This window comes from Streptopelia decaocto (genome assembly GCF_964273445.1).
Source record: "Streptopelia decaocto genome assembly, chromosome: 6".
Lineage (NCBI taxonomy): Eukaryota > Metazoa > Chordata > Aves > Columbiformes > Columbidae > Streptopelia > Streptopelia decaocto.
This window is the reverse complement of record NC_138660.1, coordinates 10,416,188-10,443,280: the sequence shown is the minus strand read 5'-3', so window position 1 is coordinate 10,443,280 and position 27,093 is coordinate 10,416,188. Positions and strand designations below refer to the sequence as shown.

Sequence of the window (27,093 nt, the reverse complement as noted above, 5' to 3'; positions counted from 1 at the left end):
TTTGGCAGTTGTATCGAAGGTGACAATCCCAGCATAGCTCTTACAGGTCACAGTATAGGACAGAACTGCTGAGGTTGCATTGAAAAAGCTGCTTCCTGCAGCCAACAGGCTGTGCGCTCCATAGAACAGTTAATGAGCCATTACAGGTGTTGGTTTTGGAGCAAACAGAAGCCAGAATTCAGTGCTGAGGGCAGGGCTGGGCTGTCACCGTTCCGGGACACACACAGTCCGATCCCTGGGGCAGCTGTAATAAAACCCTCCAAGTGACAGAGTCTGGTTAAAAGCACTTGTTTATTGGTTACAATATCAACTCATGGCAACATCTTTCACTGAGCCACTGTACAAATACAAAGGAAAAGATCCATCGTGGAAAAAAAAAGCTATAAACAGAGTTCATAGCAAGTGATACTTTTTTTTTCACAGGGAAGTCTTTTTACAACAGCACTGTTAAAGAACAAATGGCATGAGTCCCTGGTTTTTTTAATAGCTTAAATAAAAGCTTTAAGACTGTTTCTGAATACATACACAATCCAAAGGCAGTGCAGAATCACTTCATAATTGGTAACATTACCGAAGTTTTCCAAAGTAGTCAGCAACAAGTAAAAAAAACCCAAAAAACAAACCTAGCTGATGAGAAATGCTGGAAACTGAAGGCAAATTAACATCAAGCATGTTTAGAAGCATTTTGTTTTGGACTCCTTTGGATGTCATATGTACTACAAGTGTTCAGATGCTTTCATTTTTTAAAAAAAAGGAGAAAAACACAAATAGAGCACCATTGTGTAAGTAAAACAAAGGCTTGAAATATCTAAGACTATTCCACCGAAGTCCATATTAGTTAAAACCTAAACATACTGTGTGGTATAAGAATGTCAGGCACATGTAATCTGTTATCAGTTATATCAATTAGTAACACTGTTCACACATTTACCATAACAACACTGCATTAACATTCTGCATGTATTTTACATAACCAGCAATTGGATAAAAAGGCTTGTGGTGCCTCTGAAGTGTAGGAAGTCGTTTCCCAGCATGCACGCCAGATTATACAAAGTGCACCATCAACCCATGCTTAATTACTTGTACAGGAAATGCTATCTCAAAAATCAGTCATTCTGCTACACAACCATTTATACCAACTAGTTGAATTAGCCAATACTCTCACCAACATCTCAAAGCACAGCACTAAACCTAGTGGAGGTGACAGTGTCCTCGAGGAGGAACAACTAAGCACTCTTGGAATGTTTGCACAATGTTTTCATTCCACCTTAAAGTAATGTGAACTTCATTGTGGGACAAGCGGTTACACTAACTGAATTAAACTATTTCCAACCCATGCATTACAGTAAGCACACTAGGACCAGCTCTTACATCAATTCAGCTTTGCCAAGTCAAGGTCAGGCCCTCTCCTTAGGCGGGGAAAAGCCTATTTAATCCATGTTCCACTTCCAATTGTATGTATTGTTATCAATACCTTGAATGGTCAGGTCTGCCAGATACCACGATGTATCTGCAGTTTAGCAAGGCAGAGGGCAGCGATGTGCGGAAGAAAAAAGGTCTGGAGACAGATGGGAACAGGCCCACGTGACTGGAGGTAACGAGTACACATCAGTGAGATGCCACAGAAAATCTTTCTGCGGCTTCCAGAATCTCAACCAATATCTCTACCAATAAATGGATGTCCGGGTGTACACAGGATTGTTCCAAGCTGGGCACTTGCCTGGTCAGTATTCTCTACCGCTAAGTTAGATCAACATTAGAAAATGCTGACAAAACTGCACCTGAATAAAATAAATCTTGTTACAGCACATAGTTCCACTTCCCAAGCCATAACCCATTAGGTTTTTGGAAGAGAGGCTGGGAAAGAGTTACCTTGGCACCGTTTTGGCACGATGTTCTTAGTTACCCTTTTGCTGTAATTACACAAGTTATTTGACATTCACATACTGATGCAGTTTGGCAAGAAACTTCTCAAGACAGGTGAAGCTGCACCCACGAGTGCTGCAGAAGCTGCTGTGTAAGCGCAGGTGCTGTCATGGCACAGTCAGAAATCAGCCCAGCTGCCCACCGGGGCCTACACTGAACTACAGGCACATACTGTTTTCTGGGCATAAAACCTTTTAAGTAAAACCTGTGAGGGGTCCTTTTATTACCTTCCTCATATTAGGAGTTTGAGGTTTTACCATGAAAATCGCAACCATTTTAGTAAGGGCATCAATAGTGAAAGGTCACTTATAGCCGTTTAAAAAAGGAAATGCCGCAGCCTGTGCGAGTTCATTATTTGGCCTCATATAATAACAATGTGTTACATAACATCTGTAGGCTCTAAAAAACAAAACAAAACAACTCTGAACTACATCCAGGACAGCAATTAAGCCAGCAAACGTCACCTTGACAGGATCCACCACAGGCTGGCTCTAAGTTCCCAAGAAGCGTCAGGTCCCGTTTTCCCGGTGGCGCTCGGGGTTGTTCAGGTTCCCTTGTGCACCGACACCCGAGGAGCCGCCTCAGGACCTGCAGCTACAGACACCGGTTACCCCCAGCAAAACCCGGCACATATCTGTACGATGCTTTTGGAAACCTCATCAGCAAGTAGTTCACATTCCTTATTATTTCTTTTAAAAGCAGCTGAATCCAACAGACAATTGCCCATCAAGCAATAATAGTGAAATTATGTGCAGTGATACCTGTATGAGCGCCATTACCACGTTTACCATCATCTACCTGAACTTTTAAGAAAAGTTATTTATATACATTTGTAAAATTGTTTTTTGGAGTTTTGCAAGTAGAAACTAGTTTTAATACCAGAATGTAAAAATGGCACCCGTCCTTGCAACGGTGGTGACCAGGAAATTGGTTCAAAACACACTTCTATGGAAAAAAGATTTTTAGAAAAAGAATATTTTCTTAAAATTCCATAGTAACAAATTTCCAGAATGATTCACTCAAGGCAGCTGTGAGTTAAAAAACTTAATCAAGTGTACCACTGAAAAATAAACCAGGTCTGCAAGATCCCAAAGAGCTGCTCACTCCAGAGAGTAACAAGAATTCCGTCATAGCTCTGTCAGCGCAGACAGATCCCAGCGCAGAACGCTGAGGAATTCCTGTGCCACACAACGCAGTGGGATTTTGGTCCCGCACCACAGGCCACTGTCAGTACACGTGCACCTCTCCAGCACAAGATGCGCCTTTGTCTTTTCTAAAAAGTGAATTTACTGTGATTGACTGGTACATTTATTGGCACCTTCACCATTATAGACATGGCAAGTTTACAGGCACAGTCTGGAAGTACTGAAATTTAGGATTACAAATGTCAGAAATTTGATGAATAGTCATCTCAGCCACCAATCTGGTTTGATACATGACACGATACCGGGCACTTACATTTACTACCTGACCCCGAGATACCCAGACTCCCCATAACTTCAGATGAAGGCAGACTAACATTATCTTCCAACCTGATGATTTAGAATTCACAGATCTTTAAAATAAGTCACTTAAGAGAAGCCAATAGACTTAATTTCCCTTTCCAAAACCGCCACAGACGTTTAGATTCCCAAGAGAACATCCATTGCAAGCGCTGCCAGGCACCAAAAAGTTCAGCCCCCTTCCTGGGTAGTTTCGAATGGGCATCAGTCACTTGGTTGTCCTTTATCTACACTCAAATGTACTTAATCAAAACCCACATTTTATAAGCAACTGACATCAAAATTCAGAATAAAATCACGACCAGGAGAGGAAATGGCTTATTTACAGCAGCAGAGCTGCAGAACAATTAGCATCTAATAAGCCACCATGGTCCAGTCCTCTGTGACCACAGGAGAACAGGCAAATCACTAAGTTTATAGTCCAAAGTTTTAAAGAGTCCCACAGGTAAAAGTAAGGTTATTTGGTTCGTTTTAAGCTACACAATTCCTTTTTATAATTCACACTGCACAGAACTGACAAGAAGCGTTTTTGGTTGTGGTACGCTTTGGCAACCCCCTCATTCGGAGAGGGGTTCTAGGTTACTAACTGCACATTGAAATCTTCTTTAAGAATCTAAGCAAAGTCCTCCCGAATGCCTCAGCTGATGGTGGTAACTGAGCAAGCTTTGCAAATCCGCTGCTTTCCGCACACCGAGCATCGCGCCAGATCATCCTGCTACTGCAAATCAGCCGGAGTTTGTGATGGGCCAGAACTGCCTCGTGTGGTTGGAGCTGAATTGTCAAAAGGAAAAGCGCTCGGCCACTTATCAACAGCAACGCGGGTCACTTGGCTTCCGCACCCAGGGACCGCGTGGAATATCTGATGCGAGAAGCTGCAGTAGGGAAGCTAATACTTCTGAAACCCTATTTTTTACTTTTTTTAAATTATTTTTGCTGTTGTTGCAAATCTGCCTGGCATTAACTCCTTGGTGTTTGGAGGCCGTGATTGCCAATGGATGAACCAGGAACCACTGGCTTAAAGGAAGAACCCCCACGATTAAAAACAGGCAAGCGGGTCAAGGAGTGAGTGAATAAGGCGGTGGGTATCAACTGGGAGTCTCCAGGGCCTTTAAAAAAATCTCAAATGCCTTCCATTATAAAAACACATACATACCATTGGCTTCACTTTATCTACAGTAAATTCACAAAAACATTTAAAACAGCAATCTAGTTCGTCCACTACAAAACTCAGAAGTGACATCTCAGGTTAAAAGCAAAGCTATAAATGTAGTTCCTTAAAAAATGCAAACATATTTCTTTACATACAGACAAATGTTACATGATTGGCTGCTATAATGTGTATATTCTGTTATGTACAAAAAAAAGTACAGGATTAGCAGACTGAGCACAAGCAAAAACCCTTCAAGGACAATCTAACCAAACCACCAAAAACAAAAAGACTGGCTCTTAGTTTGTCGGTCACCATGATTATGTGTGCTGGCCCCTTTTAAAAAGTCAGTGATTTCTTCCCCCCTCCCCTATTTCTTCACTTGATTTTTTTCTAGTTTACAGAAAGCCTCTTTGTGTAATAATCAGTGAATAGAAAAACTTCACCTGCAAATACAAGGTAGAAATGTTATTTCACAGCTATAGGCTGCAGCATTGATCTCTCCAGGTCTCAAATGGAGAATGTACATGTTTGGCTCCCAGTTAATTCCAGATTCTGAGAAAACTGTCCCAAGACCCTGTAGCTACAGCCATGCCGTCATCAGTGACACCTAGACAGCTGACACGGTTGTCATGGCCAGCAAGGACACCTGGAAAAGAAGAAGCAATGAAAGTCAGGATTTATAGGAGGTCGAGGACTTCAGCTGTTACTCTGCTCTCCCAGGTAAGTCTTCAAAATGGCTAAAAATGATGTAATGCAAGATCTTGTCACCCTCTGTGTCTTTACCCTGAAGAACTATATACATCACAACAGCCAAACCAATGAAACTCAACAATGAGGTTTTTAAAAATTATGTGCACACAATATCTTCCATTTTTCTCTCTGCCCTTACTACTTTTCCTTCTTTCTGCCCCAAGAACCTCCTCATCCCTACTCGGGCTCTCTGCTGTTTTGTCCCTGTTCTCGGCAATGCTGTCCACAATTTCAGCCATCAAGTACTTCCAAAATCAAACGTGATGTCTTCTGACAATGCCCTGGATACAGGAACTACCTGGAGTTTCTCATGTTCTACAAACACTGAGGATTAAAAACTTGCCATACGTTGTGTCAGGGTCCCAGGACAGGGGCCCCGTACCCTGCCTCTTCCCGCTTTGTTTTTGCTTTCCTCCCAGCCCTCCTTGCGCTCGCCTGCTCGCCCAAGGTACCGCAGCCAGGTCGGTCAAACTCAGCCTGTCCATGTCCCATAAGGAGAAGGGGATATTTTCAGCCTGAACAGCAGAGTCAAGGTTCAGAACGGAACCAGGCCCCATCACGTGAATTACTGTACAAAGCGAGACAGATGTAGCTATGCTATAAACACACTGTGTATATCCTGAGAGAAGTAGCTAATTTAAGGACTAAAAGTGTCCACTTCCCCTCTCGCCCAAAGCAAAACCACTACTGTATTCTGAATTACTTCCACTGATGGCTGCAAAAGTCAATGCAAATGTATAATTTTGTATTACTTAATTTCAAACACTTCAGTGAAATATATTTTCTGCAGACGTAATGTAACTTTGGAGGCTGTTCCTCAGCCTCACGAGCTGGCATCTTCCAGCACACAAATAATGGTCAATACCCAAAACCAGGAGTATTTCACTTACTCCACACACCATCTAGATGAAACTGTGCTGCAGGGCAACGACTGGAAGACATAACCAAATGCAAAAAAAATAAAAGGATGCCATTCCAAAAGAACACAGTGCTAAGATGAAGCAAGCAGGTTCCAGAACATCAGCAGTAGCACTGGCCATGACCTGCCTCTGCATTTTGCCCTAATTTTGAACATCCATCTTCTGCCAAGAAAAAGGAAAACTTGAGCTCCTTGCAGCGATGTACTCACCTGCTCTCTCCCCCTTCAGAGTGTCCCACACGTTGCAGTTGAAGTCATCATAACCTGCTAGCAAGAGGCGGCCGCTTTTGGAGAAGGCTACAGAAGTGATCCCGCAGATGATATTGTCGTGCGAATACATCATTAATTCCTGGTCTGCGCGCAGGTCGAAGAGTCGGCAAGTGGCATCATCAGATCCAGTGGCAAATGCATGTCCATTAGGGAAAAACTGAAAGTTTTAATTAAGAGACAGGAGTTTGACACCAGAAGAATATATTGTTTTCGAAATAATGCATGAACATCACAGGATTCTTTCACCAGGATGACCAGATAAAAGCAGAATCATTTATTGTTTTAAAAAACCTGCCTGTTAAAAAACTGGATATACACAGCTATGCGACGGAACACTCCTTGACTTGTACCAGTAACACCTGACTGACTGGAACGTCCCCAGACAGCTCCTGCACTCGGTGTCACAGGAGTCAGAGCGGAGGCAGCTCCCTCCTACAGAACGAACACACAGGGTTGTGTGTCCCGGCCGAGGGCCGCGAGGAGCCGGGGATGCAGAAACACAACGTTCCAGCCTGAGCTGCTCGGCCAGGGCGGTTCAGCTGAGACACACCATTGCAAGCAAGCAATTCGATTTCCAAAAAAATCCACTCCAAATCAGAGTCATTCTTGCAACAGCCATATTGATTGAAATGGGAATGAAAAGATCTCGACACATCTCGGGATTCAGGTCTAAGTATAGGAACTGCGTTTTTCTACTCGTCATGCCTTTGGTATTTTCTCAGCCTTAATAATTTGTCATGTTTATCAAAAACAGATGCAGCTTAGATTTAGATTTCATTCCCTTTTTATCAGAGCTTGCATCTTGCAGATCAGAACATAGTGTTACTATGACAGAGAGGAAATATAATCCAGTTTATAAATATTACAAAATGATTCCAGGGATGAATATTCAACGTAAGTACTGATTTTAACTTTGCCTTCCAGAGTATTTCAATGAGAGCTCTTTTCAACAGAAAAGATCAAGTACATTTTCATTCAACGAAAAGCTTTTAAGATGAGGATGCTTGGCTGTTTTGCTCCCATCAGCATATTGCATTTACCCACAACTTTCAGTTTTTCACACATTGTCACACTGCAAAAAGTTCCCCCCCTTCATTCTTTGCTTCTAAAATAAAGTAAGGTCTCAGTTACTGAACAAAAACATAGCTGAAACTATTCCAAGAACGCATCATAGGTAACAGTAATAATAATTATAAACTAGATCGCAAGTTATTAGACAACCTTCCTTGCTACACACGATTTAACAACCTCTACCCTCATAAAGTAATGGATTTTAAATTGAGATAATCCAGTAGACTAAACTGAATTCAGGCAGCTGTAGCTTTTATCGTCCCCTGTTTCTTCCCATGTGAAAATACAAATGATCACTTACACAAACTGCATTGATATCTGACACGTGCCCTGTGAACGACTGCCGGCACATTCCATCTCGGATATCCCAGAGCTTCGAGGAGGCATCACAGGCACCCGAAACAAAAGTCCTCATGTCTGGACTCAGAGAGAGACTCATCACGTCGCCAGTGTGCCCAGTGAATGTGGTGGTCTGCTGCCCGGTTTCAATGTCCCACAAAGCGCTGCAGATAAAGTGACAACATGAACACAACTCGTGTGGTTATTTGGTAATTTAAATTTCAAACACCAATTAAGGGATTGGAGGAAAAACAAACGAATGAAAAGAGAAAAAAAAAAAAAGAGTGGGGGAGAAGAAGGCCAAAGGAGTTAAAAAACTCACCAAGTGGTGTCTCCTGAGCTAGTGACAATTTGGTTGTCATCTAGAAAGCGACAACAGGACAAGTATCCTAAAAAACAAAACAGTTACGTTAGTTTCAGACTCAGGAGTAATAGCTGAAGTTTAATATCCAAGATCAAAATTCCCTCACAACTTGTCTGTAAACCAATGGAACTGTTTCACAGTTCACAACACACCTCCAGGTGAGATCGTTTCATCTGGTGCAATAAAAACACCGAAGCTGAAGCAAGAACCTTGCTGACCTGTATGGCCTGGCAGCTCTCGGCTCACTCTCACGTTGCCCTCTCTGGTTTTCAGGTTGTATATGGAGCAGATGTTGTCCAATCCACCACAGGCAACATAGTTTCCGGAGGGTGCATAGGCACAAGTCATCACCCAGGAGGATCGCAAAGGAATGGCGTGCATCTTCGGAAAGACACAACTCGTAAATGCCACATCACATGGCAGCTTTCACTGAGGTCATTCATATAATTAATTAACTGTAGCAGATTAAACACGCCAAGTAGATTGTGTATTGTATTTCCGTACTTTCATTTTAGAACATATTACAACTCAGCCTCATATTTATACATACATATTAGAATGAAAAAGATCAGCAGTCTCTGAGGTGGGTCTACAGAACTTCAGTACATTACTTAATAGCAAAGTTATTCTAAACTTAAACATTTACTAAACTTGTTTATCCTACTTCACTTTCTTTGTCCAGTTCTTCTACCTCTCCGAACTACATGATACAAAGGGGATGGTTGTACCCACGGAGACTGGCCAGTTTACAGCAGCTCATCCCCGCTCCACACTCCACCTCAGCTTTGCTCATTTTACAGCTTTCCCCGTTTTTTTTCCCTCCTTCTTTCTCTGTCCCCAAAAGCAAAGCGTGCTTGTGAATTCTGAGCTTGTGTATTTCTACAATTTACAGCCAAATTAGTTTCAAAGCAACACCATATGGACAGAGAGCAACAGCTACAGGTTACATTAGCAAACTACAGAAAAAACATTACATATTACTTAGAACTGCTGCTGCTGAGACACAACCTGCAACGTATCTCCAGTAACCAGCTAGTCATGAGAGAAGATTCATTTTTAAAAAGAGATGTCTGACTTAGAAAAAGACTGCTGCTTTTCATGTTTTGCCTTGCGAACATGTAAAAATTGACATAACCACCCTCAAACACATAAATTATGCATGAATTGTTGATATGAATTATAAATAACTCTACCTTATTTGTTGTATAACTATCCCAAATAATTAATTTTCCATCTTGAGAAGCACTGACTAGTAGCCTAAATATAAACACAAAATATGTTAATATAAAACAAACAGAAATAATCTCAAAATAGACATACATCATGCATGAGTACTCAGTGATTCACAAATTTCATAATTTCATTACTGACACTTGTGGGGGGGAGGGGACAGACAACCAACAACATTGGTTGGCAAAAATCTCAAAGACCTATATATTATCTGACCAAAGAATCCCTGTGTCCACAGGGACTCATGATTAACAATGGACAGAACCACTGACTTACTGAAAACACATTTTATGAACTCTCTCCACAGCTGCTTTTATTTTTCGCATACTAGTATTTTAACTACACAGCTACACAAAAATAAAAAAGAAATTCAGGGGAAAATAAACCTTATTTTGAGAGCAGATTCTAGATTTTTTCTGGACTACATGAGGGAGAACAGACCGCAAGGCTCCACTAAGATCTGACCATCAGTTGCTCTCGAGGCAGCGTAACAAAACTCCCTCCTAGAAGCAAAGGAACTTTTTCCCCTATGTACAAAAGGATCTTTTTTTACAGTGAAATCAAATTTGTTCTTAAAGTTATCATATCTGTTCTTACAGAAGTTACATAATTATTCAACACCTTGGAAAATACAATATCCATCACTCCAAAAATACGCATCACCACATCCCCTCCTCTTGCTTAGACAGACTCAAAGAACTTGATTAAAAGAAGGAAAAGGCAAAATGTGTGTGGTGAGAACAAGCAAAGTTCCTCTCACGGCTCTTCTATTACCGCTGTGCAGCCCTCACTGGTTTTCAAAAGGCAAACTGTAACTAAAGACAAAAAGCCACCACAGTCCTGGGCTGTGATCCCCCTGCAAGTGCACTGACACCACTCCGTACGGCTCCCAAAACCTTGTACTAATTCGACAAGCGACAGCCAGATTTCTAAACCTTAAGGTGGAGGTTTAAGGCTCCCTGGTACGAACCTTGAGTCAGATCCCCAGTGCATAGCGTAGATTTTGGCTAAGTGACCTCGAAGCGTACGCCTTGTTCGCATTTGAATTCGACCCACCGAGTCCAGGCTTGTTGTGATCTAAAAATAAATAAAAACACCCCTGAGATACTGAGGACTATTTTTAATATACAAGATAACTAAATACACTTGAACTTTGATAGAAAATAAGCTATCTTGGCATGCAACATAAAAAAGGATACTAGCGTACAGGCCAGGGGTAGGTCCACACAGCACCAGGGAAAACAGACTTTTACAGAAGATAAGCGAACATGCTTCACTATGGCTACACCTGAAACTTTAGAAAGTTTTTAAAAATAATACTATATAATACTGAGGCTACTTCAGATTATCAAATCTGTGAGTTTTTACCTAAGATCAATGCAAGAAAATCCTCCCAATACTTAATGCACTGTTACTTTTAAAAGCATGGCAGAACTTCAAATGCAAAATACTTTTCTAAAATGCAGCTAGAAGACATTTATTTAAGTCTTTCTAAGAATACTAAACACAAAACCACACTCTATTTAGAAGGTAAACTGGAACCAAGACCCACTAAAAGATGGTCATTTTTTTTGACTGGTTGGGTTTTTTTTTGCCTTTTTTTTGGTTTTGTTCATTTGCTTTGTTTTAGTGGTGGTGTTTTGCTTTAAATAACTGTATAAATAAACACAGTGCATTTCCAAACGCCAGTTCTACTTTGTTCTTCCAGCTACTAAACAGGAACATGTTACAGTCATAAATTGTAGGGATTTTAACTTTTTTTATATATCAAGTAACAGCCTATACACAGGCTCAAGAACATACCTGAGCAAGAGTTGTGTCACTACACGCTTTCCTTGCATCCTGAAACAAAAGAATGGAACAATTTCAATCTAAAAGGCAACACTGAGAGTCAACTGAGGGGAAGCATCTAAAGGAAAAATAAGTTTTAAGCTGGACTTCACCACACTCAAAAAGCCACAAGCCAACACCACCTTACATGCCAATGTGCCTTCTGTCACCCTAATATGTTTTATTGCCCAAGGAACATGAAGCACAGGCACACAAGCTGGGTGGTGGTGGAGGACAAGAGGTTTAAGAAGGGCCATGTCCAGCAAATGTTGAGTCTCCCTTTCTACAGAAGATGCGATTCAAGGGCATTTGCAGCCACCCTATGGTCCCAGCGCCCACCCTCTGCCCCGCACTCCTGCCCTGCTGTGGATGTGCCTGCTCAGGGTGTGCTGAGCCCAAGAGAAGGGGAAGAACTGATCACCTGAAAAAGCAACCATGTATTGCAGGTGACCAGCAAGCTCTGTGCCAGATGAGGCTCTTACATTAGCTCTCCTTGCCATCACAGGTGTGATGACGGCAGTTACAAGAGGCAGGGTGAAAATGACCAGGCAGGATCTGGAGAGCAGGACAGACAGCAGGCTTCCTGAAGCTTAAGCTGCAGATGCACTTCATACAAAATGAAGAAAAAAAAATGTTCTACTAACACCCTCATGCATTTCACTGAATGGATGGTGCTCACATCTTCATACAGATGCTCTTGTCTTTTTTTATTTCAGATTCCATGGGCACAGTACTTACTTTCTGTGTACTATTCAACCCCACCTAGAAGACAGACTTTACTTTTGCTTGTATAACCAGAGTAGCAGACTGGACACCTGACACAGGTGAGCACCACTAAACCTAGTTCGCGACACTCCAATCCTGCAAAACCCGGCTTCAGGTACAATTGCGCTGCACTCCTGCAACTCAGCCTGCTGCCTTCGCTAAACAAAACGAGGCACGCAGCCAGCAACCACTTCTGAGAAGCACGGTTTAAAACAACTGGCTTAAAATTAGACAGGAACTCCTACAGCACAAGCTGGAGATAAAACTATCAACAGCAGCATGGAAGGATCAGCCACAAGACCATTTCTAACTCCCCACAATTTTGCCAAATACCTTCTGACTTCTGCAACCAAGGAAGCAGGCAACCCACAAATGATGGATGCCGTTCGTCACCACTAATTTGTGTGCCCCCTGCCCCACAAAAGTGTTTAATCTGTACACTAATGGCAATGCCCTTTTGGAGAGGAGGAAAGGAAACATTTACTCACACGCTCTGGAACCGTATCACATTCAGACTAGGATCTTAAAATTCTTCCAGCTCTTGCTTGAGAGTTACTTGACATTGCAACTTCAACGATTTTTTAGTGCATGTTTATTTTGACCACCCTTTATAGCTTTCCTCCCAGAAAGCAAGCCTGAGAGTGGGTTAAGTCATCTCAAGTTATTTTTAAAATGTCTGAACTGTAGAAATATTTATAAAATGTTGACGTCTGGATTCAAGAAGGGTTTAAAATACCAGAGCAGCAAATCCCCCAGCGCTCGGGACTTATTTCATCCCCAGGCAGAAACACACTGAATTGTAAACCACTTTGTTTAGTTTAGCTGAAACACTTGAAGATGTTCAACATAAAATGAATTCTGAATGCGATCTGAATGAAACAAAGCAATTTTTCTTGGAGAAAGTGCTATTAGCAACACCTATACTTGAGGCTAATACTTGCCATATGACTTGCAAATTTGTAGGAAAAGCAAAGTTTCAACAGACTATTTTAATTCTCACTTTTTAACTGTAATTTCTACAAGTGAATCACCATGACAGAATCATTAGCGTCGCAACATAAAAAGTTCCTCTATATAACTGTAGGTTTTTCTCAGTTCATGGAATAGACAACGCAGGTTGGGGGTGGGGGGTGTGGAATAAATCAATGTGCAGTCTCCACCATTTCCTAGCATACACACTTTTTTCCCAGAAGACCATCTATATTTTTAAATTATTGGTTCACTGTTTTTTCAAAATGTCATTTAATTTCAAAGGACAATGTGCCAAGTATGCAACACTGCAAAATATCACCTCCTGAATTTCAATCCTCCCAGTGAAGACATGCATCACTGGGAAACTTTACTACAGAAACAGGAATTAACTTTAACCACAAAGGCATCCTGCTATCTAATAGTTCATCATTCACTGATGTTTCAAACTTCCTGCACTCAAAATTCATGCAGTCTTATTTTATCCATCCATCACAGTCTATCTGTGTACAGAACAGAGCTACAGCTGTGGTAACTGCATGGGGAGGCAAAGGTGCTCACATCAGTTACATATTGTAAAAAAAATATCACTAGACATTTCTAAAACACTGCAGACTATAAGAGTCTATTTGGAAATTGACAGCTATGCAAAACAGTTTATTCTGCTTTAGCAAGTTGCTAGGTACAATCTTACTTTCAATTCATTTATAAGCACAAAGCTGATTTTTCATTATTGTTAGAGAAAATATCAGGCAAAAAACAAGAGGTATAAATAACTAAGATAGCAAACTGCTAGCTATATATAGAACATCTAATGTTGTTAGCAACCTCACCTCTTTTTAGGAGTGTATCAAGAATAATTCCTGAAAATTACCAGCTAGATATTCTAAACACTTAAAAAGCCCTTATTTTTTTAGATCCTACATCTATCCTCTTACCCATTCCAAACAACACACCTATTCAGGAAGAAAACTGTGCAATGATTTAATGAGATAAATATTCACCTATATAAATATGAAGCTGAATTGTTTGGTCAAGGAAGTTTTCTTGAAAGATGACTAGGTCATCAGAAGCATTTTCTAATTGGATATTAATCTGAAGTTAAGCATAAAATATCCAACCCTGCACGCAGATCCAAAGAGGCAAACCTTAATTGCCAAAAGACACCAACAGGAACAGGCACGGTTACTCAGCTGCATGTGCCTAGATCCAGCTTCAAGTCTGGGTGACAGAGTTACAAGAGAAAAGTTAAATTGACCTAAAAACACAAAAGGGTGCCCTTATACAAAGAGCCAATCAGATTTCTATGCTCCAAAATGTGAAAAGCAAACACTCCTGCAACACAGCCTAGCTCTCTTACTTGTCTAGTTATCTCCTTCTTCACAGAATGCCATTTTCCATAAAACCAGACTGATTACTAAGACTGAATTAAAGACTAATGGGCTCAGTCCAAAATAATGTAATGAGAAAATCTTTACACATCGGGCAGAGGAAGAACTGAAAAATTCTGTATACCTTTTCTTTGTGCAATGCCATAATAAAGCTTAAATTTACAAAACAGTATTTTAAACTAAAATTTATTTGCATTCCTCTACAGAGCTGCTAGAAGGGGCACCCAGTGCCACACCACCGACCGACCCCTGGCTTGTCTTAGTGTATTAAGTGAAAACAATTGGAGTCAGAACTCTCCTTGAATGACACTGAATGAGCAGCACCAACAGCAGCGTTTGTCCCCAACACAAGCACTAACACATAAGGTGTGTTTATCGCACAGCTGATGCTAATGAGCAGCCTCATGTCCACCGCAGCAAGCAGCAGACCCCCCCAGAAAAACTGCTGCCAGCAGATGCCAGGCTAAAAAAGTCAGTGTATGCAACATATTCTGAGAAAACTGTAGTCTTAGTTGCAAGTAATAATTTCAATCAAGGCATTCCCATACAAATCAGATTTATAGAAAAAGGAAATTTTGACGAAGAATAAATAGACTTTGAAGATCCTTATTATGCTTTGTACTTTTTCCTCTACTGAAAACTGCACCACTGAAATACACAGGCATGTTGCGACAGATTCCTGGTAAACTGACTTTGGGTATGACAGCTCATACTTGGTTTATCTTCGATGAGTAATTCAACAAAAAATTGGCACATATGGGGGCATCTGCATTTTCAAAAAAATAAATTCGACAGGAAGCAAAAAAACAAAGGGCCTGCAGACATGACATCCACCCCGGCTGCTCTTCCCTCACACTGCCTGCTTTGGCCTGCACGCCTAGAAAGAGTGAGAGTGCAGGGGCCACTCTCAGCCCAGGCACAAGCTCTTCTAATGTCCTTACCTTGTTGTGCCTGAGGTTCCAGAAGTTTACTGCTGACTTCTTTTAAAAAAATGCAAAATAAAAAATCTGCAGAGACACACACTCCTAGTAACAAACCAGCAAATTTCAATAGGAAATAAAACATCTTGTTCAAGAAATATTATGAATGCACTTCATTATATCAATGACTGGCTTTTTTGATTTTTAAACATATATTCTAGAAATACTTTAAGCTCTGCACAACTTAAACAGGAGCAAGTAACAGATGCAATCTTGACACTTTATTCCTTTAAAGGATAACTTTATAACGAAAAATAAGCAATTAGCAATTCTTACTCTGATTTGATTTCGCAGTTGCTCTGCCTCCTGCCGTAACTGTTCCAGCTCACTCATCTTCGGTTTCTATTTCTCACACTCCACTGGTGAAGAAAACCTGCCAAAAAGAGGGAAGAAAAGTTTCAGTATCACTTTCTCCTCTTTAAAAAAGAAAACAAAACCCCTGTGAATGTATATATAATTTTAGAAAAGCTTCCAAATAGATATTGTCTTTAGTACACTGTCTAATAAATATGGTGAAACCTAAGTTACTTCAACTCCTGAACGACCACAAAAAGCAGAATTAAATGAATTATTTTTTGAAGATCGAAGCAGCTGTCAAAGAACCACCCACTGTACTTCAAAAAACTGTGACTGAATGCATTTGCAGCACCTCTCTTCTCACCCACCCCAAAACCTCAGTCGGTCTTCACCCCAAGATGGCAACAGAGAGCACAGGCTGTAGTGGTCGCCCCAATCATCTACCTTCGGGCTCAACAGTGCTATGATACAAACACCTTTGCACATGTTTTGCATGTGTGTTTTGTTTTAATTAAAGAGGAAAATTTTGCATCCTAGACTGCAGCTGAGAAGCAGGTTTTCTACAATTTTTTCTACATTTTCCTTGGCCAAGGCACAATGATGTTTTCATTTCTAAAGTACCCCCAGAGCGAGAAGGGATAGTGAAGACTGAACCATTCCTAAAATCATCCCCAGGCTGGTACAGCCCACAGCAGCCTAAAGCAGTTCTCAGCTGAATAAGGACTCAAAGCAACCTTAATAAAAAGATCAATAACCAGTAAGACCACATGCAAGCACACATTCAGGTTAGTAATTTTTTTAAATCAGATTTTGCATGTGATTTTTTCAGTGTGTTGAACAGTTTCCTCAGATCAATCTTCCTCTTTATCCCCAGTAGAACCAAACACCACTACAGAGACCTCTTAAGTCTATTCACATGTGTGTAGACTTCAATATCCTTGCAGGGAAAGTAAAATAAGCTAGTAGCTTGCTCAGGAACAATCCAGGCACTTGTTTTTCATGACAGAAAAGCACATCAGAAAGGTGTGGGTGGTGGTCCCACTACATTGTCTAAAAAACCCAAAACACTTCTAGCTTGTAGAAGAAGAAAAATGAAAGTCAGAATACTATTCACAAAATGAAAATTCAGGGAGGAAGGAAAATAAGTGGGGAGAAGAACCTATTTAAAACATTTTTATAAGCATTTCATTCATGCATAAGAGACAATACGGTAGTGTCCATCCAAATTTATTCCAATGAAAAATGGCTGAAAAACAGAGGAAGAAAGGTCCCAGCATGTCTGGTAAGGTGTAGACCCCTAGGAAAACATCTTTATTTCCTTTAGCTACTGGTTCTTTGCAGTTCAGTAGTGACGCGCTCCAAAAGGCCGACTCTGGAAGGCTTTTTTCTGTCTATAAAACACAACACTTCATAGATCTGAAGAGTGAAAGGTTTGGGGTTTAAAGCAACTTACTAATAAGATAATCACCCTTGGAATAACAGCTTACCTGACTTTTTGAGAGCTACAAAACTTCTCACGACTCAAGAAGTATAGCTTCAGTAATCATCCAACTACTCCTTTCTTTCAGTCCATGCTTTCCACAGGTAACACTACAAAGTCTGTTTCAGAACAAACCCACAAACATACACAAATTGGATCATCTCCAAATCAAAACACATCCTAATTGTTAAGAGCACAGTGGAGACTTAAAAGGCCTAACTAATATTTTCAGCTATACATAAGCAAACTATGGTGTTCACACCTTCCCCTTCCCTAAACCTATGCTGTGTTCAACTACAAATCCATAAGTGAATATTCTAAGAAACTACTTTATTTACCATCATCTTCTATTTCAGAAGCCCAGACTATTTAATAACGCTTAATACACAGCAGGCATAAAATAGAAGTCATGAACACTAATGTCCGATTTCAAAATTCAAGCATTAAAAACTGTAATCTCTTTAGCATGCATGCTGACCACATGCTTTTATAGTTTTTGAAGTTCAATTACAATTTTAATATATTTGATTGGAATACTACACCTCTATGAAGTATAGATCCACTTGTAGTTCTGACAGTGTCAAACCACACTTCTAAAAAGGTTTTTCCTTTTTTTTTTGTACAACGGCCTCGCCTAAGGCAAGTCAGCCATGGTATCTGCCACTGTTTCAGCATTCTTGCATGCTATTTTTAACAGGAGATTCCCAACAGAGAAGTTGATGTATCTCTAATTTTCTGAGAAAGGAAGTCAGCTTCTGCCCTGCAATGCGCCACACATTCAGTGCTCTGTAAACAGTAACTTCAACACAGAGAATAGTTGGTCACTAAGAAAGTGACACTATTATTCAACTGGAAGCAGGCATGGCTGGTCAGGAGTAGCTATACTCATGGCATTTTTCTACTGACAGGTAAAACTATGAGCATGTTAGAAAATTAGCTGTTGTCCTACACTGGAATATCAATGACCATTCTGCACTTAGAACCATAATCATAGAATCGTTTTGGTTGGAAGAGACCCTCAGGATCATCGAGTACAACCATAACCTAACTCTAGCACTAAACCATGTCCCTAAGAACCTCATCTAAACACCTTTTAAACCCCTCCAGGGCTGGTGACTCCACCACTGCCCTGGGCAGCCTGTTCCAATGCCTGACAACCCTTTCCGTGAATAATTTTTTTCCTAATATCCAATCTAAACCTCCCCTGGTGCAACTTGGGGCCACTTCTCCTTGTTCTATCACTTGCTACTGGGAGAAGAGACCAACACCCTCCATTCTACAACCTCCTTTCAAGCAGTTGTAGACAGTCTCTCCTCAGCCTCCTTTTCTCCAGGCTGAACCCCCAGTTCCCTCAGCCGCTCCTCATCAGACTTGTGCTCCAGCCCCCTCACCAGCTTCATCACCTCCTCTGCACTCTCTCTAGTACCTCAATGTCCTTCTTACAATGACGGGCCCAAAACTGAACACAGGATTCAAGGTGGGGCCTCACCACTGCCAAGCACAATGGCACAATCACTTCTCTAGTCCTGCTGCCACACTATGCCTGATACAAGCCAGGATGATGTTGGCCTTCAACCATAAAGTCAGTGTTAATGACTTTAATGTCATTTGAATCAGTACTGTTCATCAGTAATGCCATTTCTGTATCAAGCTGCACTGGCAGCTAAACAGCTGTTAAGCTTAACGGCTTTACATCATGTTATACCTGTACAAGTGCCTACACGGACAAAATCCAGCTTCAGAAGCCTCCTCACCCACCTGCCTTTAGATGAAAAAAATAAATTCCTACACAAATTTTTGAAATAAATAATTCTTGTTGTGTGGCTGAAAGTCCTAGCAACATCGATATGTTCTAAATTTGCATGGTCATTAGTGTTACTTCTCAGCAGAAACTTATCAGTGGTTCAAGATGAAGCTATACCTCAATGAACAGAATGGCCTCGAAGCCAGTACGCATTTCTACAAATTCTAGATTGATTTTTAGAACTGGATTATTCTAGCTTTAAACATTAAAGTTCCTTTCCAGTACGCAGCAGCTGAACGGCAAACTCTGAGATATTCTTAAGCTATATTTAAACACTGGGATACTACAGTAAACAAACTAAGTGCACAGTTTAACTATTAAGTTGAAGCGTATCCAACACTGTTGTACTGGCTGGCTGCAGCTCTCAGTACAACTGCTCGTGTGCTCAGATCATCATCCATCATGAAGTATTCAGAACTGTGAGCAAAATGCTTCCACTTGGGATTTTAAATTTTTTTTAAGCACTATTTTGAGGTGTCCACAGGATATCACAGAAAATGAGTGGGTAGGGAGAAAGCTGTCACACATGGATGCTTTTCCAGATTCACACTAACTCCGCAAGCAGCATTTCTGAATTCCTGTCAAACTACCGTGTGAACATCTCACTGATGCCACTCACAACAGCAATGCAGGAAGATAAGCACGTGCCTGGAGCTTGCAGACACATCTGTGTCTGTTCTAATGTTACAGTGATATGGTTAAGAGAGGAAAAGAGAGGAAGCCATATTCAAGATGTAGTTGTGTGCATAAACCATTATCCAGACTACATTTACTCGCTGTAATATTGTTTTTAAGTGTATCAGTGAGGTGACCAGTGAAGCACGGCAGGAACACAGAACTGAGATGGCTGGCAGCACTGGCACAGCAGAGGCTGCATCCTATAAACCTGTCCTGAGTGCAGAGAAGCAGCTCATCACCACAACCTGAAGTGCACTATTTCCCAACGCTACCACTCATTAGATAAAAAACAACTTGTTTTTTATCAGATGAAATTCTGGGACTGCTTTTGCAGGGCTTACAGGGATTGCAAACAACAGGGGTGATCTCTGTATTGCAAATTTTTCCTCATACAACAAATAACTGAAAAATCTCAGTGGATTCAACTCCAACCTGTACTAGGTTACAAAGGACATGTACCTCCTCATTGTCTCCTCCAGGAAGAACAAAATAGTGCAGCCAGGAAGCAACACTGCTCCACAGCCTGGAAAATTCTTTATTCCGAGCATGACCTTCCCCGTGAGCCCAGCTGTGTCACACTCGGCCATGCACGCAGCAAAGCCATCAGCCATTGCACCTCTATGGGCACGAGTCAGGATTCCTCCTGTCTTCTCAGGAGACCGGGGGTAATGTAATCTCTACCTCCCTGACTTATTAATATTTTTAATAAACATTTAGTAAGAGAAAAAAAATCTGAGTCACCTTAGATGCAGAATACTAGTGGTATCTGCTTTTCAACATCCACAGGTAGGAACCCTGATGAAGAAGCCAGATGCTTCTCTTCAAATGCAATTCATGATGTGCATGATGTACTATGAATAATATCATCTGCTATGGCAAAGATGCCTTCAGGGGATGAGCACCAGGAAGGGCAAGAACTGTTCAACACTGTTGGCAGCCAGGGGGTATACCACAGTAGGACACCAGGCTACTAGGAAACGGGGTCAAGGACATGAGACGCTTCCCATCAGAAGCAACAATATGGGGAGCTCATTGTGAGCAATAGCGATGGTATAACGGAGGCGGAACATCTTTGCCCTCATAGAAGCAATGTCATTTGTAGGCTGAACTGTACCTCAGTGCAATTTTTCCTCAGCAGACTTGTACAAGTCAATTTACTGATACCAAAATAAAGTGCCTCCCGTGGCAAAATAATTAACTAAGTCAGATTCCACGGCATATCTAGTGCCAAGAAAGTCACTGGAGGGCTTGAGTGCTCCGCAGATAAATTACCCCTTACACTATGCCTGATACAGTAGCAGTGTCACTTGCTTAGAGTTTTATTCTTCATTATACAGGCAGGCAGTGACAAACTACCACAGGTTCTTGTCTTCAAAGTACTTCTCTGCAACATGTGGACTTAAACATCATGGCCAGAAAAGCACCATTTTCTCTGCAAAAAATTACCCTGAATGCACTTGAGGACACACTGTAAGAAAACCCAGCAAGCCCAGGACCTCTGCAACAGCCCGGCCGGTGGCAGGGCAGGACACAGAGCCCACGCAAGCCGAGCTGCAAGATGTTCAGCAGAGGGACCTGCCGACCCCACGGCACGGAGCGGAGGCTGGTGCAGGGGCCGAGAGCCGCAGCTCTGGAAAGCCAGGAAATGGGCTGATATTTGGCAGATTATTCAAAGCAGAATAGTTGGGCATGTAGAGATAGGAACCTTTAGTTCTGCAAAGCAGAGCTATTTCTGTCTCAGAGAAAATTGCAGTTTACAAATTAAGATGCTAAGTAATTTGTTTTCCTTTTTTTAAAAAAAAAATAAAGCTTCAGCAAGCTTAGCTTATTCCCATGCAAAATCACCATACAGACAGAAGGAAAAAAAAATACTACAGAAGTGAAAATATGCTCCTCCCCACAACAAAGCATTGCTATTTTTGTGCCAAACATATAGAGATTAAAGGGACTGCAAAAAGAACAGTTTGACTGGATTCTTGAGAGCTATCGCTGAAAGAATTATTCAGGCAAGAATTTCATTAAGTGTCCAAAAAATCAGTCCTTTAGAACTAAAATAAGGGCTTAGCTATACATATCAACCTCCGTTTTTCAACTCCTATGCAGTAAGATCTCAGAAGTGATGAACACATAGCAGTAGCAGTAAGAGAGGAGCTTTCACACAGATTTTCTGCGATCATCTCTACTAGTGATCACACAGGTGGCTAAACATAAGGAATGCTAACTCCAGTGCTTTACTAAATATAGGAAAAAGACACCAAGAAATACTCCAGGTCTCTCAGGGAAGCTATATTGGTAACTCACACATTCAGGCTTCACTACACAAAACCTTCATGTGCAAAGTTGCTTTGTAAAGTTCCCTGCTTGTCTTCGGTAGGTGCTGACAGCGCTGGACTGGGCTCCTGGCTATGAAGCTGAGCTCCAGCAACATACACAGGCTAATAATTTATATATTGAGGATGTGCCAAGAAGATTTTGATAAAACATTTCCTCATTTAGTGACACTAATCAAGACTTCAGCACCCTTGCCCACTCAATTGTCTCCCAAAGCCATCAATAGAGAAGAAAAACACAGAGAGGTTTTATTTCTTGCAGACTGAAGGGAATGGATTTGACATATTCAAAAATGGTTCAAAATCTATAAACTTTGACATCGGGGACAAAGCTTTGCTTAAAGTGAAATCTCTGACTGTGCAACAGCCATTTAAAATAAATGGATGAATGTTATACTGTTGCTACATATCTTCATATATAAAAAGTATTTTAGTTGCCATTTCACATAATACATTTGCTACAGTAAAACTGTCTGAGGACCACACACACACTCAGCTCTTCACTGAGGAAAATTAAACATTTAATATTTTGGGTTTTCTTGGGTTTGTTGTTGTTGTTTTTGTTTTTACTGTACCTTGGCCCTATGTCGTTTATTCTCTGTTTCTCAGAGACCTTACCAGCTATTCATTTTTTCCAAGAATTCTTTGTTCAGATTTGTAGCTGTACTGCATCAACAAACAATGACAACAATAAACAACGCAAGGAGCTTTTATATTGGCCAACTAATACTTCAAGCAGAGATAGTAAGTTGAAATAACAGTATACAAGGGCTGTAATTGTGCCACTGTGTACCCTATTCTTTCCTTCTTGTCTCTCAAACCTTTTCATTGTATCTCCTTCCCTTCTGTATCTTTAACATATACTTTTGATGGGTGCATTAGCTGCAGAACATCTTAGACATTTCAGTAAAGAAAATAACGGTTAGCTTTTTTAGTTGGTTACTATTTAGAAAACAAGTTTGGAAATCCTAACTGAATCTTTTCCTTCATTTTTTTCAATTATAAGACGGAATTAACGGTCCCTGGGCACACACACAGGAGCGTTTTCCCTCACAGATTCAGGGATTCAGGGCCCCCATCTCCCCAAGAAGAAAACAGGAAGCAGCCTGGGTGTGACCTTGCGCGCTGAGGTCAGCGCTATTGTTGCACTTCTGCACATTTTGGAAGTGTTTTAAAGCGATACGTCTCCCTTACAGCTTCAGTACAAAAACAGGAAATAATCAACCAACGCCTCTCGAGAGGAAGGGTATTACCAGAACTTATTTAAACACCCATTTCTCTAACAGATACCATCCCCAGTTTTAAGGAACCGATGAATGTATGTGCTCAAAACTGCATGTACAACTGGAAAGGAGAGGTCACAAGAGAGACACAGGAGCGAACACCAAATCAGTGGGATATGGAAGTATTCTCGTCTCTTCATGTGCCAACATGCCCCACGCAGCTACATCGCAAATACAACCCCACCCACCAACTGTGTGGCAAAAGCAGTGTCAAGCCAACAATATTGCTTCCTCCTTCCTCCACCTAAACACCTCGTACCCCCATGCAGCAAATAAACCAGAAATATATGCCATTTTATACACACATGGTTACTTGTGATTTTAATATAACTTTGAGATAAAGCCTGCCATATAAAAACATTCATCTTTACCACAATAACTACTTGGAGGTATTAACAGAAGTAAACTGAGTGAGACAAATGCAAGTGTTTGCGTTCAGCTTGAAACTTCAGAGCTGTATCACTCGGAAGTGCCTTTCACTAACAGTGAGCAGAGGACGTGGCAGCTTGGACACGTCTTGCAGCAGCGCTGCTGGGCCTAGAAGTCAATATCACATTTTGGGTGCTGCCGACACCGCACGCACAGCTTGCCAAGGGAGAGCAAACCCGCAGGGTGATCAGTCTTAACCGATCACCGCACGTCTCTGCGTTCGATCACTGCTTTGATTACAGTTTCCATGGAAGACAAATAGACCAACACACACTGACCTTGTTGACAGCAGGCACAAAACAGACAAAGCAAAACACAGTGCAGAAACTCGAGTGAAATAATTTAGACTTTTATTTTTCTTCATACGATAAGCTGACAGGTCACTAGACCAGTGCCTTAAGCGCAGAGATGTGGGAGCTTACTTCTCCAATGCAACTTCAAGTCTAAGCCAAGTACATTCATAAAACCTGCATAGAAAGCCTCTGCTCTTCTTTGCCCACACACACTAGATTCTAGAAAAAAACAAGAAATTCAGTGTTAAGCACAAGACTGAAAAAAGCACAGGAAGGAATTTTTAAGTCATGAATATTTCACAGTCCAAAAGAGTGAATTTTCCAAAAGTAACATTCTTGCATCTTATATTCACTATGTTCGTTTCCAGGTCAAAATGTTTTGGTACGTAAGCACAGATTTATTTTTATCACACTCCCTTCAAACAGAAGAACCTCATGTGAAATTCAAATTACGTTGTCTTCAGTGACTATAATAATGATTCTCCAGTGAAAATGGGGTTTACTGACCATAGGACACTCCATCACTGAACAAATTATTACTGGTTTTGCAACTCAAAATGTGTAAGCATTGGCAAAAATGATTTTAATGAAGCAAAAAGATATAACCCTAAGTAACAAGACAGGCAGATATGGTTCCAGTCCAGTTTCTTCCTTGAGGACAGACAGGTGGACATGGACTCATACAGAGTGAGCTAAACCACCACATTATTTGCCTCTTCAAATACTTGGCTACACCCAGAAACTATGCTAGCAAGTTTTGGTACAAAAACTATACCCGAGAGTGTGACAATTCAAAGTGATTTTGAGAGATTACTTACGTTTAAATCTACCCCTAAACAAGTTAGATTTTGTAATTTTTTAATTGATATTTACTGAAGCGGGACACTACTCTGGCATTTGTAGGGGCTGGCAGTGTTATACATATAAAATCTAGTCTGGCACCTACATGTACAAAGGATTATTACCTAAGCTGAGAGCACGGAGACTGCACAGGATGCATAAAAGGGGCTAAGTGCACAGAACATTTTAGGTTTTAAAGTCAGTGGAGAAGATACACAGAGAGGAACTAATGCTGTCTACAAGAAAAGTGTCGCAATTCAACTAAGATGACTGTTCACTTGACTGAAATAATTTCTGGCTGACGGTTTTTGAGAGTGGAACATTCTGAGATGCTGCAGGAGCAGAAAGCCCAGCAGTACCAGTTACACGTACACATTGCGCCCTTTCACCAGCTAGGGAGAAAAATACATTTGATCTATAGATAGTCTTCAGCAGCCTTCCCTCCTCACTATTCAGCACCACACACACACACACACTCCCTTGGTACCGAAGCCACAGCGAGGCATTATGCCGTTCACATCATTACACAGCTGTAACACTTAGCACACAGCTGTACTCTTTCATAAGAAAACAAGGGAATATAAACATTTGCTTTTTTATACTGATTATCCAAAGATCAGACAAAACTATTGCCCTCAGCTCTAATTTCAAATTTGCTTCTGCTTCACAATGCATTTCTGGTCCATTATTTTGGGTTCTAAGCCACCAAAATGAAGTTCTCTTCCAGACTAGAGTTCAGGTTACTTTAGTAGTTTTGTCTAATTTTTTTTAGATGCATATTATCATAGGTCTTTAAAGATCTATCTAAAACCTCATATTACAGAGATCCACTAAATGATTAGAAATCCCATACTAGAAAGTGAAAATCCTGACTTTCATCCCTACTAATGCGAGCACGCGATGAAGAGTACATAGGGTGCATAACTACTACAGGTATCACTTGAGATGAGATTGATGTACCTAATCTACACTCTCTTGATGTTCCCCATGCAGTATTGCCGCTTTTCAAATAGTCACTTATTGAAAAAGAAACTACATCAAATACTTAAGGAAGATGCTGTGTTAAAGCAATACATATCATCATGCTTCTAACTACCTTCACACTTCCAGGATTCTCAAAATAAAGGCTGTCTACACAGGAGGAGTACTTCTAACATACTGATTATATCTAGTAAAAAACTTTAAGGTAAGATAAAACCTTTCTTACAAATGAACCTATCTAGATAAAGCTGGCATTACGTTAAAAGGAAGTTGTAAATTTAACTTGTGGATCATGTTTTTTCACACCTTTATAATGCATTAAAATCCAAATGTATTTGTAGAGTACATAACTCAAAAAGATGTTCGGGTCACATAAACATAGAGAGTACAGTGGCCAAAAGTCAGAGAGTACCCATCCAACTGCTGGAAGGAAAATGGCCCCTGATGAAGTTTCCAATAGAAGAGGATGGAAGAGAATCAAAATGCTGAAGGAAAGAAGTACAATATTGCCACTAGAAGCGATCTTTCCCAAAGAGTCACTTTTGCCTTTTAATACGAGAACTTTTCCACGAAAATGCGACACTCACTAGGTTATAAATAGCAGAACTGCTCTGTGGAGACAAAGCCCTCGGTTACAGACAGGCAGGGATCTGCCAGGCACCGTGGCCACCAGAGAGCCCGGGGCTCCACAACCTGCTTTGCTGCAGGTTGTCTTTCCAATCCACTGAAACTTCTGCTCTTGTAAATATTTCCAACATATCTCAAGCAAAGTGAGCTGGGTCAACAGCAGCCTTGCCAAGCACATCATCTGTGCTACCAGCGTTCACCGAAGAGCAGACACTCCTCTTCTAAATCTTTCAGTGTGTATATCCCAGAAGTGAAAAACATCATTTGGGATTTTATCTCAGCAACTGTGACTGAAACATTTGTAAAAATGGCTAGATATTCTTAAACTCCTGCTGCCAGAAGCAAAGCTCAAAGAAAAATGATATCCAACTCAATGAAAAGGCAAATATTAGCCCTACCAATGAAACTCTCAAGCAATTTAACTATTTGCTTAGGATGTTGGCCTTTCAGCTGTCATCATGACAAAGTTACTACAAAGGTCTACAAATGAAGGCTGTGAGGTTTCTGTAGAGATTGCAAACAGAAAATTGCTCAAGCTTCTGAAGCAACACCACTAGGAAAAGCCAATTTTCTTCATCTCATCCCTTTTCAGAGT

General features: G+C 40.9%; 1 protein-coding gene across 5 annotated transcripts in view; it reads right to left on the bottom strand.

Annotated features, from left to right (window-relative positions):
• Positions 1-272: 272 nt before the first annotated feature.
• The window catches only part of GNB4 (G protein subunit beta 4), a 74,479-nt gene continuing 47,658 nt past the window's right edge, over positions 273-27,093 (bottom strand). For all 5 annotated transcript variants that reach the window (XM_082056038.1, XM_082056037.1, XM_082056039.1 and 2 more), the window contains 9 exons: positions 15,733-15,829; positions 11,325-11,363; positions 10,492-10,598; positions 9,485-9,548; positions 8,510-8,672; positions 8,250-8,316; positions 7,890-8,091; positions 6,458-6,674; positions 273-5,224 (listed from right to left, as the gene is read on the bottom strand). In XM_082056038.1, coding sequence (XP_081912164.1) covers positions 5,118-5,224; positions 6,458-6,674; positions 7,890-8,091; positions 8,250-8,316; positions 8,510-8,672; positions 9,485-9,548; positions 10,492-10,598; positions 11,325-11,363; positions 15,733-15,789 — 1,023 coding nt within the window. In that variant the 5' untranslated portion in view covers positions 15,790-15,829 and the 3' untranslated portion in view covers positions 273-5,117. The remainder of the gene's footprint in view (positions 5,225-6,457; positions 6,675-7,889; positions 8,092-8,249; positions 8,317-8,509; positions 8,673-9,484; positions 9,549-10,491; positions 10,599-11,324; positions 11,364-15,732; positions 15,830-27,093) is intronic.